General features: G+C 34.3%; 1 protein-coding gene across 1 annotated transcript in view; it reads right to left on the bottom strand.

The window, feature by feature from the left end:
• Positions 1–426: 426 nt before the first annotated feature.
• The window catches only part of KYNU (kynureninase), a 101,429-nt gene continuing 79,114 nt past the window's right edge, over positions 427–22,741 (bottom strand). The window contains 5 exon segments of the mRNA XM_068543995.1: positions 427–1,298; positions 1,300–1,416; positions 3,021–3,251; positions 9,174–9,259; positions 11,119–11,171. Of these exon segments, the coding sequence (XP_068400096.1) occupies positions 1,269–1,298; positions 1,300–1,416; positions 3,021–3,251; positions 9,174–9,259; positions 11,119–11,171 (517 nt within the window). The 3' untranslated portion in view covers positions 427–1,268.

The following is a 22,741-nucleotide window of genomic DNA, read 5'->3' on the forward strand; positions in this document are numbered from 1 at the left end:
TGTCAGATCTCTGCAACTTCTTATTTAACTCTACCACTCAAAGTGGTTGGCTAAGCTAATATCATCATAGTCACTCTTTCTTGCTGCTTATGTATACAAATGTAGAATATTTTGCCAATTCATGAATAGTGGTTATGGCATCAACAGCTGAGAACTAAGGGAATCTCACAGGGCTGAATGTAACTGTAGTGTTTTCGTAGTGATTAACAAAGGTGCATAGATTTGGGATAGAGGTTGAGTGATGAAGCACTTATTTCCTAACTTTAATCCTCAATCACAAGTATCTTAGAGTGATTTATTTCACTATTTTAGAGACATAGTAGCATCTAAAGTCTTTTATCAGGAGAAATTCCCATTAAACAAAACCAAGAGATTATGATAACATTAAATAAAGGGACATCCTTGAAAAATGGATTAGGACCTAAGAGTGAGTAAAGAAATCAATTTAATGAGCTTCAACCAACATTAGTTGTAATGAGATAAAATAATAAATATGAAAGCGCAAGCAAATAATTTATGCAACTTTTGTTTTTGCTGTATATACCATTTTTAAAACCAGATCTAGGATGATATCTACTCACTATGAAAATCATGGTAATGTCAGGGATGGTAACATGAAAGAATGGCCAATGGCAATTGTAAGCTGCTGAATGAAAATTGAAAGACATTTCTTCTTTACCAGATGTTAACATACGATTTAAAAAATTGTGTATTAGAATCAGTAAAATAAGGCTTGTACACAAATTAAACTCTGATGTTAAATGTATACCTTAGTGTGGATTGTGACCAAAATATTTGAAATCCACTGCCCTAGAAAATGCATTTTCTGTTCCTCAGATTGGAGTTAGATGGAACATTGTAAAAAGCGTACATACATCAGACTGTTCAACTACAGTGCCTATAAGAAACTCTTTGGTAAATTAAAATTAAAGTAATATTTCTAAAATTGACACAAAAATTTCCACATACATTGTGAAGTTGTCAGTCAAATTATAAATTAAACCAACAAAAAACATTTCATTAACAATGAAATATAACAGCTAATCAAGACTGTGTACATAATACTTGCACCAGTAAAGACTTTGATCCACCAAACACCAAGAAATTGGACAGCCTTGCAGATATCTCAAGGCCACAGACCCTTAAAAAAATTGTCTTGTTTTTCTGTAAAGTATACAATTGACTGCCAGTTATGTGTAATCAGTTTTGAAATAATTAAAACTTGAATAATAGTAATAAAATAACCACAGGCTTTCCATATTATTTGCTTAAGTTGCTATGGAAAACTCGGCTACTTTTTGTTTCTGCAGAGTCAAGTGCAGAAATGAGCAGATTGATAAATTTATAAACATCATGGAAAGAATTGTAGAGAGGAACTGGAGCCACTCGAATCCCATTTGGATCCCGTTTGTCACACTGTAGGGGAAACAAAAGTAAAACCACAATAATGTTAGCATCATTCATATAATGGAAATCCACATTCAAGAGAAACTTACATAAAACATTCATACTGATTTCCCTAAAACTTAATATAAGCAATTTTTTTCACTTTAAGTAAAACATAGTGTTTCTATGTTACTTGAAACTCCCCTCTTAATAATAATTAAAATATTAGTGGGTTGGTACATGAATATCCTAAGTACTTTCCTGAAGTCCAGTCAGCAATGATCCTTTTTAAGCAACCAGTGGATCGAGTATACAGTTTATCTGTGGAGAGACCTGGAGAGACTGGAACCCTTGCACACATTTCAATGATTGAGAACCTCACTGAGATCTGGAGAGTTTTAGTTATATTTCCATTAAATTCAGTAATCCCTAATCTCATGAATTGGGCTCAGATAATTCAGCCTAGTCTGAAGATCACTATGACTATCTTTAAGGAACACACCCTATAGGCTAGACAATATAATAAATGGTTTATGTGTGCTGGCATATTTTATTCCATAAGAACTTTTGAGGTAAGGATTTTTGCAGAGAAAATACAGATGAAGGATCTGAAGTCAATAGTTGTTTACTAACTTTCCCAGGAGCCCATGGCTTGTAAATGGTAGAGTGTGATTTGGAATGCTGATATTCTGATTTGTGTCTTCAGAATCTGGGGATACCTCTCCTAAAGGTTTGGAAGACTGATTGCAGCAGTTTCTAAATTACATTATCACTGGAAATAGATATGTTATCACCATTTTTCCTGAAATTACTCATTAAATACTTATTAGTTCTTTTCAAGAGACTAAGAGGGCTACTTAGGCCCAACAGTTAAAAAAAAATTCCAGGGCTTCCCTGGTGGCGCAGTGGTTGAGAATCTGCCTGCCAATGCAGGGGACACGGGTTCGAGCCCTGGTCTGGGAAGATCCCACATGCCGCGGAGCAACTAGGCCCGTGAGCCACAGCTACTGAGCCTGCGCATCTGGAGCCTGTGCTCCGCAACAGAGAGGCCGCGATAGTGAGAGGCCCGCGCATCGCGATGAAGAGTGGCCCCCGCTTGCCGCAACTGGAGAAAGCCCTCGCACAGAAACAAAGACCCAACACAGCCAAAAATAAATAAAAAAAAAAAAATTCCATACAACATTAATACTCTTAGATGTGTCTACATACCTTTCTTGACTGAAGTGAAAAAGTTGAAAATAATTTAGTTCAATCAAACAACTAAATAAGACTGATTTCCTTTTTCTCCCTCTACTATATTGTATGTTCTTTAATTCCACTTATTCAATAAATATATAATATATTAGGGTTTTCACTAAATTTTTTTCTGCCCAAACTATAATGAAAATAATGGATAAATTACATAAAACTCTTCCCTGCAACCAAAATTTGTGGTTTCTTCCCTTTTATCAGAAATGACAGATCTCCATGCCCTTCAGTTAGCATAGTGCTGAATACTTAGTTGGCACTTAACTTATCCTCACTGACTGATGTGAAATAACATGGAAAAATGAATAAACTAAAAAATCCAAATTTTATCCTCAACATGTAACCCATAGAGAAAAACCTGGTAGCAAAGCAAGAGATATACTTACAACCACTCCTCTTTTTTCTAGTTCTTGGAAAATATATTTAATTGGAATAGAAAATGTTAGGGTTAGCTGGCAGCCGCGATCCTCTATACGGGATGGAGTAATTATGTTCACAACTGTTTTCTTGGTTTCTGCTTTATCCTGGCTGAAGTGATGCTTGATCATGTATTCCAGATAACCAGTTAGCAAAACAGATTTTCTCCTCAGTGCTTTCATAGTTGCTTGCCTGAAGATCTGCAGAATGAGAAACAATCAGGTTCACAGTTTCTTGTTGATTTATAAAGAAGCAAAATTTAACTGTAAATCACGCATAAAAGGAAATGCCTACTTTTGACCTTTCCAATAAAACATCCTGTTTTAATCTTTTTGTGAAAACATGTCCTCTTGTAAGTGCTTTGCCATTAAAAATTAAACACAAAGTGTCCATGACAGAAAAGCTGTACAAATGTCATTTAAACAATACTTGCAAAAGCAGAAAAAAGCGAACATAATGTTCCTTCAGAGTTATTTTAAATTAGCTTCATGTAATTAGTATAAGTAAAACATACCTTAATAAATGCATTTAACTGTTATAAATGTCAAAAAATTTCCTCCAAACATTTTATACAATCATAATCAAGATTTTTTTCTATTTCCATATAAAGTTTGTTTAATCCACAAAAAAGTGCAGTAAGAGCTAAACGCTTATGTGGAAGGCAATGTTACCAATATTATTTATAATCGTTTTACCAATTCCTAAGTCTCCTTCAGTTTAACAGTAAGAAAACAAGTAGTTAAATAGTGATGCTAAGTTTTGTCAGAAAAGCAAATAATGTTAGATAATGCATGTATTATTACTGAAGCATTTGGTCTTTCTCTTTTTCTTCTTTCATCATTTTCTCCCCTGCTAAACTCTAACACTGGTGTGAAAATACTGCCAGTTGCCGCCTGAGGTGTCTTATATTAAGATGAGTGACAAAAGGGCACAAAATAACTGGTATTGGAACATTAAGGGTCAGAACAGACATGCTTTTCTAGCTTATCTCTTAAGGTCAAGTAGAGTTTAAAAATATATTCTACATATAAGAACTGAAATAACTGCAAACAGAGAATGATGCACTCCAAGCCACTTAATGTCCCTTTTCTGTATCATGTTATGCCACTGAACAAACATAGGGTCATTTGGTGATATCTATACTTTATGAAGTCTATGAAAATAGTTTTTCTGTATATACACATGGCATGTGTGGGCAGGCATTCTACTAGAACTCAGCCATTCAGGCATAGATTTTCTTGACCTGTTGCATGGAGGCTATGGATGTGGCTGAAGGAGAGGATGGGAGTTGTATGTAAGGTAATGTATTGAAGGAAGAGAGGAAAATCAGAGGATAGAAAGCTATCTGCCTCTCTTCCCAACCAGACCTCATGGACTGTGTCTGCAGCCTGGGAAGAGTTCAGCTGCAAGTAGAAGCTGAGGTCTTTGAGGTCCATGTCAAAAGGCATCTGACATATTCAGTGCAAAAAAATGCTGCTTTAGGGCTTAGGTAACCCCAGTTACATGGAGTTTGGTAAGAGGCATCTCTTCATTTCCTTTGTAAAACAAAATGTCCATAGATTTGGCACAATGGAGACTCAAGGGAACACCTCCAAGTTTTGGATCAAGAGAGCCTGATCCAAGAATCAGCATTCTTACAGAGGGCAGGAGCAGGGACAGGTAAGGTGTAGCCCACCAGTGGTTTGGCTGTCAGGTTTGGAATTTTTAAAAAAATGTGACAGGAATCTTTACAAGTTTCTCTTTGGAGATTAATAATAATTTTGAGGACATTTTAATTATTTAAATAATTCTAGTAAGCTTTCTGGATCTGCTTTGGGCCCCGTAAGATGCAGATGGGGACAATGTGTAAAGTAGTACTTTTAATGGTATTTCATTTGTATTCATAGGTTAGTAAGACTTTGGGGAATATTAAGTTTATAGGGGTTTTTTTTTAATGAAGTTTTTTGCTCTTGCAGATTTGATAACAAGGAACCAATTTTTTTTCACGACAAATATCTCAATTTTAACATATCATGACTCTTTGTTAATAATAAAATAACTTTTAAATGTAAAACTAGTTTCCACATTACAACCACAACAAGAGAAGCTGCATTCTGAGGCGGTCTTAAATTCTTCTCAGAGTGTAAAAGTCTCTACTGAGGCCTCAGATAAAAATATCAAGAGGGGATAATAGGAGTTAACAGTGAAGTAGAATAAATGTCCTTTTTTTTTTTTTTTTTTTTGCTTCTCATTATTTTCATGCTTCCAGTACAGTGGAATAATTTTTTTTTTTTTTAATTAGGAAAAATGAAATGTGTAGTTTGAAAATATTCAGCTTATAACAGAATTCTTGGCAGAGTTTCCACTACTTGGGTGAGTTTTCTTGCTAACTAAGATAAATGCAAAGCTAGAAAAGTTAGATATATTTAAATAGGAAAAATAAGTATAGCATGATGTTTTCAATTCTTAAATTCTTAAAATTGGCTCCCTAATAACTCTGAGGAAAGACAGGGTACATTTCTTCTGACTTGCCCCGTATTTTAACTGAATGCTCTAATTTTGTATATTTAAGCTATTTATTTAATTATATATTTATGTACTGAAAAAGTCTAAAATTGTCTACCTATCGCTACATAGAAATATGACCCTTCAAAATACAATATAAGTATTGTTTAATTTCAAGTTAGTAATTAGAAGATTGAGGTGAACTCCAAAGTAATCTGGTCCAAACATCTTCATTAACAAATTGAGGCAAATGAATTCAAGAGTAGTTGTCACTTGTTGAAGGTCACACTTAGTGTCCCAGTGAGGGATAGAGTATTTGCCTCCTGCTTCCTACCTTATTGCTCTTTCTCTTGATCCACAATATTTTTTAAATTATTGTACAAAAGGTTAAATAGGCAGCAGTATGAAGAAACAGTTTGAAACTGATTATAAGGTGCTATTTTTCATGGTATCCATCAATCAATCAAATACACATTAATTGTGAACCAAGCCATAATTAATCTTTTTAAAAAATTCTCTGTATTGCAAATCTGAAATCATATCCATGTACGTTGATTCTTAAGTATAGAATCTCTTCTTCTGTTGGTATTTGACTGTGTGAGAATATTTTTCGAAAGGGAAGTAGAGATAACAAAGAAAGGTAGCTTGATTCATGTATTTATTTCTTTCATTTACTCAAACTTCAGCTACCTATCTCCTATATGCGTAACTTTTAAATAAATAAGGTAAGTACTGAATCGGTTAATTCACTGACACTCATATGGCAAACTCAGAAACATCTAGAAAGTACAGTGTTTTAACAGTTAAGTAGAGAATGGGAAACAATGAAACGTATTATTTTGTAATTTCAGAATTTTGCAATTTATAATAGGGAGCAAGAATTTCGAAAACACCTTCTTTAACACAAGGTTTGATTACTTAAAGATAATTTTGGTTAGAACATAGCCTCGACAGTGAATGATTTAATAAGATATTTCCAAGAGGATGCAGAGAAATACTTAAGTGATAAGAAGCTCCAGAGCAGTGTACATACCTCTTCTGTGGCATTTAGAGTCTTTTTCTCAGGTTTAAGTTTAGATATTAAAGGAGAAGATAAATCAGTCTTCAGATTCCAGCTGAGAATAGAAACCATGTCTAGGTGACTATAATACAGTGTGGAAGAAAACTATTGGTAGGGAAAATAGGAATAAGACTCTTCCTGTGGCAGAAGAGGTGGATACCGAAGAACAGTCAGTTCACTGCAGAGAATACCAAAGTGATAGTGTCTAAAAGACATTTTCTAGATATGGCTAGGAAGTCATTTGCAAAGATAAAATCAGAGGAAACTTTAAGTACTAGTTTTTCCTAAGGTATTCCTTGGTGCCTTGTTTTTTCTTACTGTAACTCATCTTCTCCCTGATATAAACTTTCAAAATAAGCAAAACGTTATCTTCTTTTAAAATGTTTAACGGGGGACATCCCTGGTGCTCAGTGGTTAAGAATCCGCCTGCCGATGCAGGGGAAACGGGTTCGATCCCTGGTCCGGGAAGATCCCACATGCTGCAGAGCAGCTAAGCCTGTGTGCCACAACTACTGAGCCCTCGCGCCACAAGCGACAACTACTGAGCCCTCGCGCCACAACTGCTGAACCCATGCACTGCAACAACTGAGCCCGCGTGCTGCAACTACTGAAGCCCGCACGCCTAGAGCCCGTGCTCCGCAACCAGGGAAGCCACCGCAATGAGAAGCCTGTGCGCTGCATTGAAGAGTAGCCCTGGCTCGCTGCAACTAGAGAAAAGTCTGCTCGCAGCAACAAACACCCAATGCAGCCAATAAAGTAAAATAAAATAGAATAGAATAAAATAAAATAAAAATGTTTAACGGAAGTGTTCCTCAGATTGGATATTTTGAAAGCAAATCAAATATAATTATTTGATTTGCCGAGTAGATTTCATCACCCCCCGAAAAAAATTTTTTTAAATATGTATCACTGCCTGCGAAATCTTGTTACTGGGTCTATTTTAACTTAAAAAAAAAAAAAAAAAAAAAAACCTGCCAAAAAGTGAAAACAGCACAAGCTCCATCTAGTGGTCATACCGAGTACGTGCTCTTTAAATTGGGATGAAATGAAATGAGTTGATTACTACTATGTAGTGGTGAAGTTGTATAAAAACAGAGGAACTTGACGCTGCTGTCCAGTGGCCAAAATGAGACGCTGCTGTGAAAGTTCACAGAATTCTAGAATTTTAAGTTTGGTAGAGATTTTGGAAGTCTTTATCCGGTCACTCATGCCAGAATACTCCACAATAGGATTTCCTAAACTAGATGATTTTAGGAGGCTTTCAATTTAAAAAAAAACAAAAAATCAAAATTTTATTTGAATAACTATATATTTAAAATCTCTATTAGAAACATGTATATTTACTTAAAATATATTTTACTTAAATATATGTATATAAAATATACATTGCCTTAATACATGTATTAATACTATTATTATATAGATATAATTATCAACAATATATATTTACTTAGATAAATTTAGTCTTAATCTGAAATTAATGAATATCCAATATCCAAATAATTAATTAGGAGACATATATATGTGTGTGTATATATATATATATATATATATACACACACACATATATATACATATATATGCATTATATGTGAGTAAAAATGAATAGATAGGGCTTCCCTGGTGGCGCAGTGGTTGAGAATCTGCCTGCCAATGCAGGGGACACGGGTTCGAGCCCTGGTCTGGGAGGATCCCACGTGCCGCGGAGCAACTGGGCCCGTGAGTCACAATTACTGAGCCTGCGCGTTTGGAGCCTGTGCTCCGCAACAAGAGAGGCCGCAACAGTGAGAGGCCCGCGCACCGCGATGAAGAGTGGCCCCCGCTTGCCACAACTAGAGAAAGCCCTCACACAGAAACGAAGACCCAACACAGCCATAAATAAATAAATAAATAAATTAAAAAAAAAAAAAAATGAATAGATATAGGTAAGTACCCTATTATTTAGGGTGAGACTAATTTTAAGTAGAAGCATGAATGAACTTAAAGAAAAATATTGAGCCAGTAATAGTAGAAATTAAACATGGATGTAATGTTATAGAAACACCAATGGGGAAAAAGAAAATCCACCCTACTTCATGGGACAACCTTACTCATCTTTGGTTTACTCTGACTATTTATACTCTCCCCAACCCCCCAAAGTCTTCCTATAGTTTTGTCACATGGCAGTTTGTCAGTTCATTGACTCACAGAACTAGAAGAAACAGAGTCCCCAGTAATCACAACATCATCCAGCACACAATAATTTCTTAATAAGTAAGTGTTTGAAGGAGTGAATTAATCAAGACTTAAATATTGCATGTTTGTTTTGTATATAGAGAGACCAGTAGAAGATTAAATAACTTATTCAGGTTCACACAAATTCTAAGTGGAACTAAAAGTATGTCACCCTAGGTAAGTTTCATTGAACATTTATTAAGTGCCAGCAGTGTGCCAAGCCTTGGGTTGGGGGCTGAAGATATAAATAAAAAGTGACATTAGCACACAGTCACTGTCCTAATGGAGAACCCTGCCCTTCCTCCGTTGTTTATGGTAAAGAGAAAGGTAAAGATGTGGGAAGGTTGAAGCATAGATCACTTACCTCTAAACTAGCATGTAAGGAACAGACCAATAGAATGGGAGGATTTGAAATTCGGAATCCATTGACCCCAGGGATTAACTGCAGTTCTGAAAAATTAATATCGTGTCATTTTTATAGAATGTGCCTAAAAAGGTGTCCTTTATCGATTTTTTTATGACAGTAAAGTAGAGAGAAAAATATAAGACTTAAAAACTTTTCTTCCTGAGATTTCTGAGATATTTAAGAGAAATGCCATGGACCTAAAATACCGGCATATTTCTCCTTCACCTACAACTTCCATCTCCTCTGCCCCCACCTTCATAGCAGCCTACGAAAAATTAGAGCCCTTAGACACAAGACAAACATAATGTCATCTAGAAGATTTTCAGGACCCCATCCTCTGCCCTCTCATCCCCAAACCAGCATTCCTTGTTCTGTTCCATGCTTTGCCTTTCTATTATGAAACCATGTCAACAAGGGGAAGATATCAAGGTTCGAATGGCTTGTAATTGTAATGTCACCCAAAGGCAGAAATATAAATGAAATGACTTAGGAAGGTGACTTTTAACATTAGGATTACTAGGTCAAGTAGCTTCTCTTAGGAAAGAAGAAAAAAAAAAGGCTTTAAAAAAAAATGATCTGCCTAAGTATGATATATTAAAAAGGTAAATTAATAGCAGACATTATCCTAATTATAATTAATTAGATTGAATAGTTGCAAGTTAAATCCAAGAGTTAAAACTGCTAGTTAGAGATAAAAACTAATACTAAGAGTGAGAGAAATTTCTGGGTCTTTAGAGATGCATCTAATTAAGGCTAGTCAAACTATATCCTGTGGGTCAAATCTGGCCCACCACTTGTTTTTGTAAATAAAGTTTTATTGGAATGTAGCCACATTCATTCATTTATGTATTTTTGTGGCTGCTTTAGCACCACAATGGCAGAGTTGTGTATTTGCCACAGAAACAGCATAGCCCCAAAAGCTTAGCATATCTCCAGTCTGACCCTTCACAGAAAACCTTTGTCCACCCCTGATCTAATCCAGCTCCCTCATTTACAGATAAGAAAACCCACTACAAACAATTTAAATAACTGGCATAATAACAGAGTTCATTATTTCAGCAGCCAAGATAAAACACAGCTTTCCTGATATGACTGAAGAGCCCATCTTTATTCTTTGCATCTTGGTTGGTGCAAATGTGAATATATTTAAAATCATATCTCAAGGTTGGAAGCAGTCTGAAGGATCAAGTTTAAGTTTAATTCTCACAACATTTAGGAAGTTCTCTGTATCCCATGTGATGGAAGAATAAGTCACTCAGGAAAAAGAAATAGGGCAATTTGAGAACTCCCTGCGCATGGTGTACTTTCATTTCTACCCATTGGGGTTACTATTTGGTATGTGGTGAAAGCCACAAACGAAGGAAAATTAGGGAAAATAGAGGGATAAAAATGAACATTTATTAAATAGTATGCTACTTGGTTTATAGCTTAGAATGTGTCATGCTCTCAAACCAAACCCTGAAATAGTTATTATTATTCACATTAGATATGTGAGGAAAAAACCCAAAAAATCCAAAATGATAAATATGTGCAACATCACAAAACTATTAAGCAGCAAAGTGGGTTTGATACCTAAGTCTCTCCGGGTCTGACTCCAAGCCAACAATTCCTTCCTGTTTTCCCTGCCTGATGTTTTAGGTACTCCATATTGATGAGATCTGAGTACTTTAGATTTCACTTCTTCTTATTTCCCTACAAAAGGATAGACTCAAAATCACGCTAAAATCTATGAACACTTAGTCTTACACTGAAGAAATGTCATTTCTTATTTTAAGAATTCTCATTGGCATTTTCAAAGTGCACTCTCCATGAGGCATGTATATTACATATCATACAAAGACAGATGAAAATTGAAATAAAGTTAAGACAAAGTGACTTGTGAGGTAAAATTGAATACACTTACTGTTGTCCATCTTAAATCTGGTGCTTAATTCGTGGCCAAACCATCCCACTAACCTGAAACATAAATAATAACATTTGATATTTTGGTCTATAAAAATAGTCACAATTAATATAGGCCAAACCATCCCACTAAGCTAAAACATAAATAATAACATTTGATATTTTGGTCTATAAAAATAGTCACAATTAATATAGGACTCTAGGGCCTGCGTTTTAAAATCATGTATGATACGAGTCATCAAATACTTAAGCATATAAATACTATATGATATCATAAGGCAATTAATATTTATAACCTTCTTGAGATTGAGTATAAAATCAATTTATTCTTGTTACTAGTTGCATTACCTTTGCAAAGTTAAATCATCTGGAGACCTGCACTTAATGACCTTGTTCTTATTTAAAATTAAATAAAATGAACAAAAATGTTTTTTTTAGATTTTAAAACAAAGGTGAAAGCTCAAAAAAAAAGTGATTAATACAATAATGTATTTTTCTTGCAGTAAGCTCTCTAAAGAGAAATGGCAAAAATATAACCTATATAATTTTTGGAAAATTTTAAATAATTTTCTAAAGAAATTTTTACTTTCAGATTTTAATAAGAATGTTAATTAGCCAGATATAAAATACAATATATATACGAAAAATCATATGTATGTGTGTGTGCTTATTAGATGAAAAAAATTACAAAATATCTAAAGAAAAATATAAAATTTGAGAAAGAGAAATACAATATTCCTGATAATCAATTCTTCCTAAATAAATTGCTAGTTTTAATACTGCCAAAATTAAAAATTCCAAGTATGTTGTTTTTGGATTTGGCAAAATGTTGTTAAGTTTATATGGAATATATGAGTGAAAATAATAAACTTTGAAATAGAAGAGTATAAAGGTGAATATGCCGCATATTATATAGCATATTACGAAGTTCGTTAAATGAATGAGCACAATACTATTAAAAGAAGCATCAGGGAGACAAATGGAACATGGCAGAAAATATAAAAAACAGTCCTCAGATCATACAACAATTTAGTAAGTGATAATTGTAACATTCCAAAAAATGCAAAGATGAAGAAAATATGTTCATATATTTATATGATTTTTAAAAGAAAAATTTCTAACTATGAAAACCAAAGAAAATATAAAGGAACATATGTATATATTCAGACACATTTAAAATTCTGTATTACAAAGAAAAAACAAATGAAAAACCAAAAGAAAAACCAATGATGGGGAGAAGGAAGCTGTTTGCCACATTTAAAAGAGTTTTCACCAAGAGTTTTTTCATCAGAGAAAGGGCAGTGCCCCCAAAACTACACAGCCACGAAGCATGGTCAAGGCATTTATAAAAGGAGAAATGCATATGCCCCATGAATTCTGGGGGGGGGGGGGGGGGCGGGGGGTGAAAACTCAATCTCAGTAATAATTAAAAATATGAAAAAACATGAAGCTCAGACCATGCTTCACATATCAAATTGGCAAAGTCATTTAAAATTTATATGTTTATTTTCATCAAGGATTTAGTAAAAAGGAAATAAGCTCTTTAATAATGAATATGTAAGTAATAAAGCCTTTATGGAGTACAGTTTGAAAATATAAATTAAATATATGTATAGTTTTCTGTCCCAGTACTTTTACTTGTTCCAGTTTATCCAAAGGACTATTTGGATTACACCATTTGGAGTACACTAAGATGTGTGTGCTAGGACAATGAACACAATAGTATTTACAGTGTCACAGCAACCCCAATATCTTGTAACAGAAACAATAAAATAAATATACAACTTTTTTATGATGGAATATTATGTAGCCATTATAAAAATCATATTTGAAAGAATGTATATTCAAAAAGAATAAAATGGAGATAACAATATTTAAACTATGTTTCCAATTTTAGGATAAAATATATTGCATGCATTTATACGTAATTATGGCCAAAATGTTTAATTTTTTCTTTATTCACATCCAAGTCAAACTTAGACATAATGGAGAAACACCAAAGGTACTTTCATTAGTACTAAGATTTTACAGCTATAATAACTGAAAAAAGAGGTAGTAAATTATCACTACTTTCAAATTATACAATTTTGTACCTGGTATGAACAAAAAGATAATTTAGTGTGGTAATCTGGTACAAAATTAATATGAGAACTAAATATCTGAAGTTTAAAATTTCAACAAGCTGATATATTAATAAGAAATATTCCAGACCTACATAAAAAAAGTTTAAATACTTCTGAATCTGAACAACAAGAGCAAAAAGACTTGAATAATTTTCAACATCAAGAAAAAAGTCAGGACTTCCCTGGTGGCACAGTGGTTAAGAATCTGCCTGCCAATGCAGGGGACACGGGTTTGAGCCCTGGTCCGGTAAGATCCCACGTGCCGCGGAACAGCTAAGCCTGCGCACCACAACTATTGAGCCTGTGAGCCACAACTACTGAAGCCCATGTGCGTAGAACCCGTGCTCCACAACAGGAGAAGCCACTGCAATGAGAAACCCACGCACCGCAACGAAGAGTGGCCCCCCATCGCCCCCCAACTAGAGAAAGCCTTGTGTGCAGCAAAGAAGACCCAACGCAGGCATAAATAAATAAATAAATAAATTTATTAAAGAAAAAGTCAATTCTCCTCAAACTGATGTATAAATTTATATAACCCCAGTAGAATATACAAACATTTTATTTTCATTTGGTACTTGCAAGCTGATTCTAATGCCATATGGAAAAACAAATAAATAATATTTAAAAATCCCTAAAAAATAACAGCTATGACATAACAGCTCTGACAAAATATTACTATATTATAAAAATTCAAAATGAAAACAATGTGGAACTATGTTAATAAATCAATTAATATACCATTCATCATATTAATAAAGCTGAAGAGAAAGTTATAGAATCATCTCCATAGACCAATGAGTCATAAGAGAAAGTTCTATCAAGTGATATTTGCAACTTACGTCACAAGTGGTTAATTTTTGTAGTATAAAAGTATCTAGAGATCAATAACGCAAAAATAACAACCCAAGAAAAATGACCAACATATATAGAAAAGGCAAATGGCTCTTTAAAAAAATATTTTTTTAAAAAGAGCTCTCCACTTAACTAATGATAAGAAAAATACAAATGAAAGCTACATTGAGATACATTTGCTCTCCTCTTAGATTAGAAAAAATTCAAAAGTTTTATTAAGGACTCTGTTAGTATTAACATGTTTTATAAGTAACTCTCATGTATTATTGTGGGAATATGTATTATTGATGCACCCCTCTAGAAAACAAATGAGTAACAGCTATAAAATTTACAAATACATGTATTCTTTGACCTGGCAAATTCACTTCTGGGAGTTTATTCTCCAGTAGAACTTGTACAAGTATGAAGTGAATTATGTATAAGTATAGCCATTGCATCCCTTTTAATAATAGTCCAAGATTGAAAATAACCTAAACTTCCTTCAATATAAGACTAGTTTTATAAATTATGCTAAATTTATATTATAAAATATCACATAGTCATTATATCAAAAGTGAATGAGAATGAGTTCTGGGTCCTGAAAGGGAATGATTGCAAGAGATAAGAAACCAAAAAATAAAGATATACAACAGAACATGTAGTATCTTTTATGAACTTGGTAATTATCTTGCTTGTCTTCATTTTTCTCCCCCAACTAGAATGTAAGCTCCTGAGATCAGGGACTTGTCTCTTAGTGTTTATAGACGAGTGTTTGTAATGTGGATGTGTGATGAATGGTAAAAGATTGTTAGGAGAAGCATGAGTTAGGGCAACTGACTAGTGTGGTGATGGTCAGGGGAGGCTCTGACGAGGAAGCTGAGCAGAAGAATGAGTATATTTCAGCAAAGGAGGAAGGAAAAAGTGTTCCAGATAGTCAAATAGTATATTCAAAGGCCCAGCACATATGAAGACTATGAGGGCAAATTTCCCACCACCTCCCTTTTCAACTTTTATATTTTTGTGTGTGTTACACTGTTTGACTTTAAATGAATTCTGCTGTTTTTATTGAGTTTACTAAATTTCTAGGTGTAGACTTAATATTCAACTTCAGGATTGTTTTCAAATGATTTTTCCAGAATAAAGCTCTAAAACTTATTAGAAAACTGATGATCCAGTTTGGGTTCTGCTCCTGCTATGTATGATATTTTTAGTCACATATTAATTGCCAATTTCTCTTGACTTGAAAAAATCTATGGCTTCAGGGAAAACTACTGACATAATATTGTTTGGAAAAAAATGTTTGGGGTGGTAAAAAAAAACTTTGAAGGGATTAATTAAAAATTTTCTCATTATTTGCAAATAATTTTCTGAAACTTTCTTCCCCACAGTGAATCAATAAATTTTATTGCTTCAGGGTCATTTGTTAAGTGGAGAGCACCAAAAGATGTATACTCTTTTTAGCTTTGAGTCCCAAAGCAAGCTTCTGAAACTTATAGCAGAGTCAGTAGTCTTTAAAAGCCAAGGCTTTTGACTTGCAGTAGATAGACATTTTGGAATTCTAATTATCAAGTGTCTCATATAATAGCCTAGCATAAAGTTCCTGCTGTAAACAGCAAAAAGAAAAGAGAATAATAAATCTAACCCATGAATCAAATGACATTTGTGAGTGCTGAGGAATGAGAAGCTTCAGAAAGGGAAATAGAAAGACTGGATTCATATTCCTAATACAGAGCTGGCTGCACTCCCTACGCCCAGTTAAGTTCTAGGAGATGGGAGTTGGGACGGTTGAGAGGTCAGTGGGAATTCCAGATATGTTTGGGAGGATCTAATGATACGAAATTCCTGAGCCATGTTCCCTCAGCCCTACGAGGCAATCCAAAGGGTTTGTAAGAATCCCTCCATGCCAGGTTGGTGCCATAATCGTCATACAAAAATGGTTAGCAGAAGGGCCTGTGATAGCACCTCCATTTATAATCTAGGATCATACTAACCCAAGAGACCCAAGAGAGTATCCTGAAATTCCTGTTTCCCCAGAGAAGGAAATTGAAGTGACTGAGAAAGTCAGCATCCCCAGTGGAGCTTGAGATAAAGGGCATAGGGTCATGGTAGCTCCACAGACATCTTGGAGGATGTAGCAGTAATGGGAGCAGATGACCAAGGGAGTGCCAGGTACATTTTAATGGATTCCAGGAGATGGCTGTAGACAAGATGCCTCTCCTTTATCTATGTCTGGGCACTCTGTACGTCACCCATCGTGCAACCTTAGATGCCATCCTAAGGAGAGAAGGACAAGAAAAGAACTCTGAACTGACAGAGCTTAAATTCTGAATTTACTGAGAAAAGTCACTACGTATACCTCAAAGTTGTAAGACTGAATTTCCTGAATCAAATGAGTTGATAGATAAAAATAAAGAAAATAAAATTATTTGTCCCCCTAAGTTTATGGTCTGGTGACATTTACATATGTAACTTACTAAAAAAATTATTAAATTTCTGATGACAACTGAAATCAATTATAAAATGAAAAGTATGTTTATCAAAATTCTCATATGTTTTTGTATTAAATATCCAGAATCAGAACCTATGTTTAGTTAATCTGAACACACAACTGAGCTATATGGATGAGTTAAATTGAGTGGGAAAACAAATCACTGTACAATGTAATTGTTTATTTGAGGTACTTATATTTATCATGATGTATATTTATTGAAAACCCATTCTTTCAGCAGGCATAGAACTGTGCTGGGTACTGAGGGGAACTCAGTATCACCTTTTCTATTGAGGCTAAGATTATGTTTGCATAAAAAAAGAGGAATAAAGAAAGGAGTTCTAGCCTGAATGAATTAGATTCATTCACTGTCATTTAATACGGAGGCATTGACTATTGTTTTATGTTATTTCTATCTTTTGAAAGAGAAGAAAAATACTACAGTTTGTTAAAGAGAATGATTTCTTCTGTAGTTACAACCCAAAAAAATAACGTATGAGCCCTTTTGCACGTAATGCTTTCTTTGGAAACAGATTCAAAATTTTCCTCTTGGCATTTTCTTTTTTAAAAATCTGAGGCAAATACAGTGGCTATGAGACAGGGTAATGGAAAACTGGGAATTTTTTTTTCCATTTTTTTTCAACGGGTTTAAAATAAAAATTGGGAGAGTACTTCAATACTTGTTTCCTAATTTAGCAACTTTTCTTTAATTTTTGTGTATTCATTTAAAAGACTAGGTATTTGTCATTTCTGTTTGTGGAGTGCTATTAAAAATTCAAGAGTATGAGTTATGATTGCTGGGCATATCTGACAGAAACATCAAAGACCTAGATACATGGTATCCAAAGATACCATCAAAGACCTAGATATGAACGTGGTATCACAGGAGGAAATTATAGTTCATGCTTAAAAGTACTGATGGCATGTTCATAGCCCAAATATGAAAGGAACAAGCAAATACATGGAGGGAAAATGTTTTCTTCTTTAGAGGAAAAAATACTTGGACCTGAGTCTATAACTGAGGTCAAGGCATCATTTTTTATGCTTTATTTACTGAATCCATAAAAGTACTTTAACTTTTTATCTGAAAAAGTACAAATATGATATTGTAATTTTTTCTGAGTTGCCTCATTATTTGATGATAATATGCCTCTTTTGAATTTATTCACTAAAGAGATTATATTTTGCTGTCCAATGGCTTAGTACAAAAGATACTGGGAGACTAACCTCTGGGCCAGCCGCATTGGAGATTCTAATTGTTTGCCATCCATCACCCTTAGCCACCACATCTGTGTCACTTCTGGATGGAAATTATATAGTCCTATAGAACATTTCAGAGTCATCTATCAAATCAAATTGCTTGTTCTCATGCCAACAGGAAATCCTATTCAAAAGGCATGGATGGGCAAAGCTTTTGCATAGTGAACTGCTAAGGAAAAAAAAGGGCAGAAACAAAGACATGTTTGCTGGAAAATGGGCAAGATCGTTTCATGTCATCTTACTTATTAATCTTTGCAACAACACTCTGAAGTAGGTATTGTTTCCATCATTTTATATTTGAGAAAAGTAAGGCTTACAGAGTTGGAGTGATCATCTAAAGGAACGTAGCTAGTTAAGCCCATATCCTGCCCAGTAAGTGAGCAGGAACACTGACCCACAGTGAGAAGCTGTGGTTGATACAGCGTCATCAGAAGGAAGTTGAAGGAGGGGGTTCAAAGCAAGTACCTTAACAAACCAATAAGCAAATAGAAGCTGAGATGGTCAGTCCCTGCAAGCTGAGTAGAAGAGCAGATGCTCAAAGTAGACTCAGGTAAAGTAAAATAGTTTAATGGAAATTAGTGTGAAGTTAGAGTTGATGCTTGTTATAAGGGACTCTATTTCTATCATTTATGTGACTAATTAAATTACCTTTCTTTTATCAGGCTTATTAGAGTTTTCCTATATTTCACTCATTAATTCTTCAAAAATAGTTAATGAGACATCCTGATAGAAGCAAGAGATAGAAATAGTACAATGAGCTGTACTAGGAATGGTTCCTGCCCACAAAGAGCTTAAAGTCTATTGGGTGTGGGTGTGACTCAGGGTAGAAACTAATTAAACAAATATTAATTCAACAAAGGGTGGGTGGGTAGCCCCCCATCTCTGAATCCTGGTGTTCATGCCTTCATGTGGCTCACAATTAAGAATTGTGGGTGGGACCTGCGTCTCTTCCTCAAGAAGAATGGATTCAGGTGACATAGCAAAGTAGAAAGACTTGAGAGAGGGAAAATGGACTCAAACCTAGATGTCTGATATTAAACAAGAGCTAAGGAAGACAGAGTTGCTGACAGATTCTGTTAGGAGTGAGACATTGAGTGGATTGAAACCCTGAAAGAAATGAAATTAGAGACTCAAAAGGTAAGAAGTTTCAGCTTCATCAGCGTGAATATTGAACTCATTAAGAGAAGGAAAGTAGAGTAAGAGAAACAGAAGAAAGAACACACGGCTCTTCATAGAGGCTATTTATACCATAATTCCCTAACAATCAGTAGTAAATTGGGTGAGAGTGCTCCGGAGCAGGAGGATAATATATATGGCAGTAAAGTCTAATATCTAGATGTGACAGTGACATCACTGAATTCTGTTACCAAAGCAATTACGTGAAAACTTTCATCAAAACAACTCAACAAATCATAGTACAAACACTCTTACAGTTATGAAAAAAGAGGATGGAGGAGCTCTTCCCTGTTGTATGTGCTTCAAAGTCCTGAAGCCAGTAGTGGTTAATTGTCCCAAACTGTCACTGATTTTCATGTGATGCTCTTCCTCCTCTATATCTTTATTCTGATATAAAATATTAGTAATTACCTTATTCTTTTAATCATTTGTGGTATCTATAATCTTAATGAAGTTCTACATATTATTTCTTCTGGAAATAATTACAGCTTTCTAAAATTAATTGCGCTATACTTTCACTTGATAAAAATTAATAATTTAAATGGGGTGTTACAACAAGAGAATGACATTTTTATCTTATTAAAATTTATTTTTACCCGTAATTCCTTGTAAAGTAAAAGAATCTTAGAATCTCTTCTTTAACTTCTGACATTTTTCAGGTTATCCTGAATATTTTCATGATAAATAACATCAGTGATACGTGGTTAATGTAAGAGCCCATACTAATATAACTTTTACCATAACCAGATTAAAATTTTGAAAATCATTGTTAATTTAAGTAAGAAAAGGGAAAAGAATTCTGTGTATTAAAATAGTATGTTCGAAAGATAAAGTCTTTTCCCCGTATTATTTTCCAATGCTGGAAAGTGAACAACGTGAAACCAGGTGACTGACTCCTCAAACATCAAGCAAAGATCTTGTAAAAATACTCAAAAGAATTTGATTTGATTTTGCGGGTTCATCCTGATTTAGGTTCTTGTAGTTGTTTTATTAATTTTGAGAGCAACAAAAACAAATGTTAACAGATTTCATTATGAATCAGACATTGTTCTAAACAATCAATCTTCAAAAGAATCCTGTGATGTAGATACTATTATCATCCTCATTAAACAGATGAGAAAATTGAGGTTCCAAGACTTTGGATAAATAGTCAAAGACAGGGGAATTCTCTGGCGGTCCAGCGGTTAAGACTCCGCTTCGACTGTCGGGGGCGTGTGTTCCATCCCTGGTCGGGGAACTAAGATCCCACATGCCTCACGTTGGTGGCCAAAAAAATTAATTAAAAAAAAAAAATTGGTTGAAGATAATACAGTTATTAATCCTTGAAGCCCAAATACAGATATAGACCATCATGACCAAGTATATTCACAAACACATGCAAAATCGCCTGGGCAGTCTTTTTTTTTTTTTTTTTTTTTAATTCATCACAGAGTCTAAAAAAACCCCAATATTCCTTAGATTACTTAAACACTATGCTTAAGGTTCTGACCTGGCAAAATGCCAGGCTAGATGACAGCCACATTTTTTTTATATACAATGTTTTCCCTTCCTCAAAAAAAATGGTTTTTTGACTCTGTCCTTTCATAATCACTGTAGTCAGTTTCTCTTCTTCAAAATGCATGGACCTAGGTATGTAATATAATGAATCTCAGTAAGTGTATCGATCATGTATTACACCTTGAAGTATTGACAGATGGAATGGGGGCTGTTTAAAGTCAAATAAAGAAACGATCATTTCAAAGAATATTTATTCAAACTCAAAATACATTTCTAAGAACCTAGGGGAAAATTAAATTCATTTTAAGACTCCACCACTTGGAATGCAGGAAAGGCAAAATCCAAATACAAAAGAAATGTAATATAAATGAAATCGTGGCATGAATTCTAATAAACAAATATTCTAAAGCTAATGCAGTAAAATTAAAAACCATTAAATTAGCTTATAGGTAGCTATTATCACAACAAGCTCATAAATCATATCTACAAGTTGAATATGAACAATAACAATTAAGATGCAATCTCATCATACTTGGATAGAAATTTGAATCTTTTGCCATCAAAAATTAAAAATCAAGCAGTGAGTAAATTTACTTAAAATGAGGATATTAACAGAATTTTGAGAGAAGGTGTTGGAAGAGATCCAATAAATAATAAAAAGTAAAGATTTTAATATGCTTTTTGTTCTTTGAACATCATAAATTTCCTAAAAGGAGTTTCAAATAAGTATTATCAAATGGAAAGCCTCACTTACAATAAAGGCATCTTTGAGCCATGATATTCAGATTCAGTAAGAGGAAGCCACTAGGGATCCAATCAGTATGATTTTGGATGCTAAGAGTTATGAAATGAAATATCAAAATGCTCCTTGATCTCCTTAGCAAGCCTTTAATGGCAGAATCTCCAGTATGAATCCCTAAATATTTCATGCACTGAATTAATTTAACTTATTCTGCAAACCCCTTACCTCTCCTCACCCCATACCTCACCAAAACTAAACAAAACAACTTATCCTGGTTTTCTTAGCTTATGTTAAAAGTGCAATTATTCACTGGAGCAAAATCCCACATATAAAGAAAAAGATCACAATCTTTTCTAAGGAAGTACATTTGCATTAAAAACTGCTTTCATGATGTCCTTTAATTTGGCAATTTATCACCACACATTTAATATTTAAGTCTGTGCTTAGGAATATAAACCTGACTGGGAGTAAGTTTCTTTTTTGTTTTTCCTTTTCCTTTTCCTCTTCTTTTCCCTCTTCCTTTTTCCTTTCTTCTTCCCTCCCCTCCCCACCCCTCTTCTCTTATTTCTCTCTCTCTCTCTCTCTCCCTCTCTCCCTCTCTCTCTCTCTCTCTCTCTCTCTCTCTCTCTCGGGCACAACTTAGAACTAAATACAATTGTCTTACTGCTTTCATGGTTTCAGAAAATGTGTTGAATCAACAAAACTGTTATAGCATTACAAAAAAAATGGAACATTTGGGGTACAGCATAATTGTTTATTTTTAAACAAAATCTGTAATAGCAATTGTGAATAAGTTTGTCTGTCATCTCATATCCTAATGTCCTCTATAACCGAACCTCAAGTGAAAGTATATGACTTAAAATCCTCATCAAATAATCAGGTTTCACAGAATCAAAAGTTCCACAAAGGTTGTTTTATTGAGGATGTAATGAGAAATTTATCATTCAAATAGCTTTTATACAGTCTTAATTTTCATAATAAAAAATTTGGTAGCTGAACTTAGGAAATGTGAACATGGTACTCTTTCATACTTGAGAAAATGAAAAAGATGAGAAAGTTACAGTAAAGTTTGTTATAAAAACTGGAAGGGAATCTTAAAGATGCCCAGGCCTAACTATTTATTTTTCCCATAATCAAACCAATACCTGGAGAGGTGATGTGATGAGGCTTGAATTTGCAGTCTTGTTCCATATGAGCCGTCAATGGCACCCCTTTGTTTTTAAGATAAAAATCAAAACTCCTTAACTTGAAACACAAGGACCTCAATGATCCTGCCTGGAACACCCCACCACTGCCTGTTCCCTTTCAGTCTGACTAAGAGTTAGCAGGATTTCTCCAGTCAGTTCAAATATCACCTCCTCAGCAAAGGTTTCTCCAACGTCTCTCTTTCTTTTCCCTGTCACACTGAATGATAAATCCCAAGAAAACAGGCTTATTCTTGTCTGTATCCCCAGTGTTTGCATACTGCTTTGCCTGTAGTAGATGCTCAAGAAATATTTTTTTAGTT

This window comes from Eschrichtius robustus, chromosome 5 (assembly GCF_028021215.1).
Source record: "Eschrichtius robustus isolate mEscRob2 chromosome 5, mEscRob2.pri, whole genome shotgun sequence".
Lineage (NCBI taxonomy): Eukaryota > Metazoa > Chordata > Mammalia > Artiodactyla > Eschrichtiidae > Eschrichtius > Eschrichtius robustus.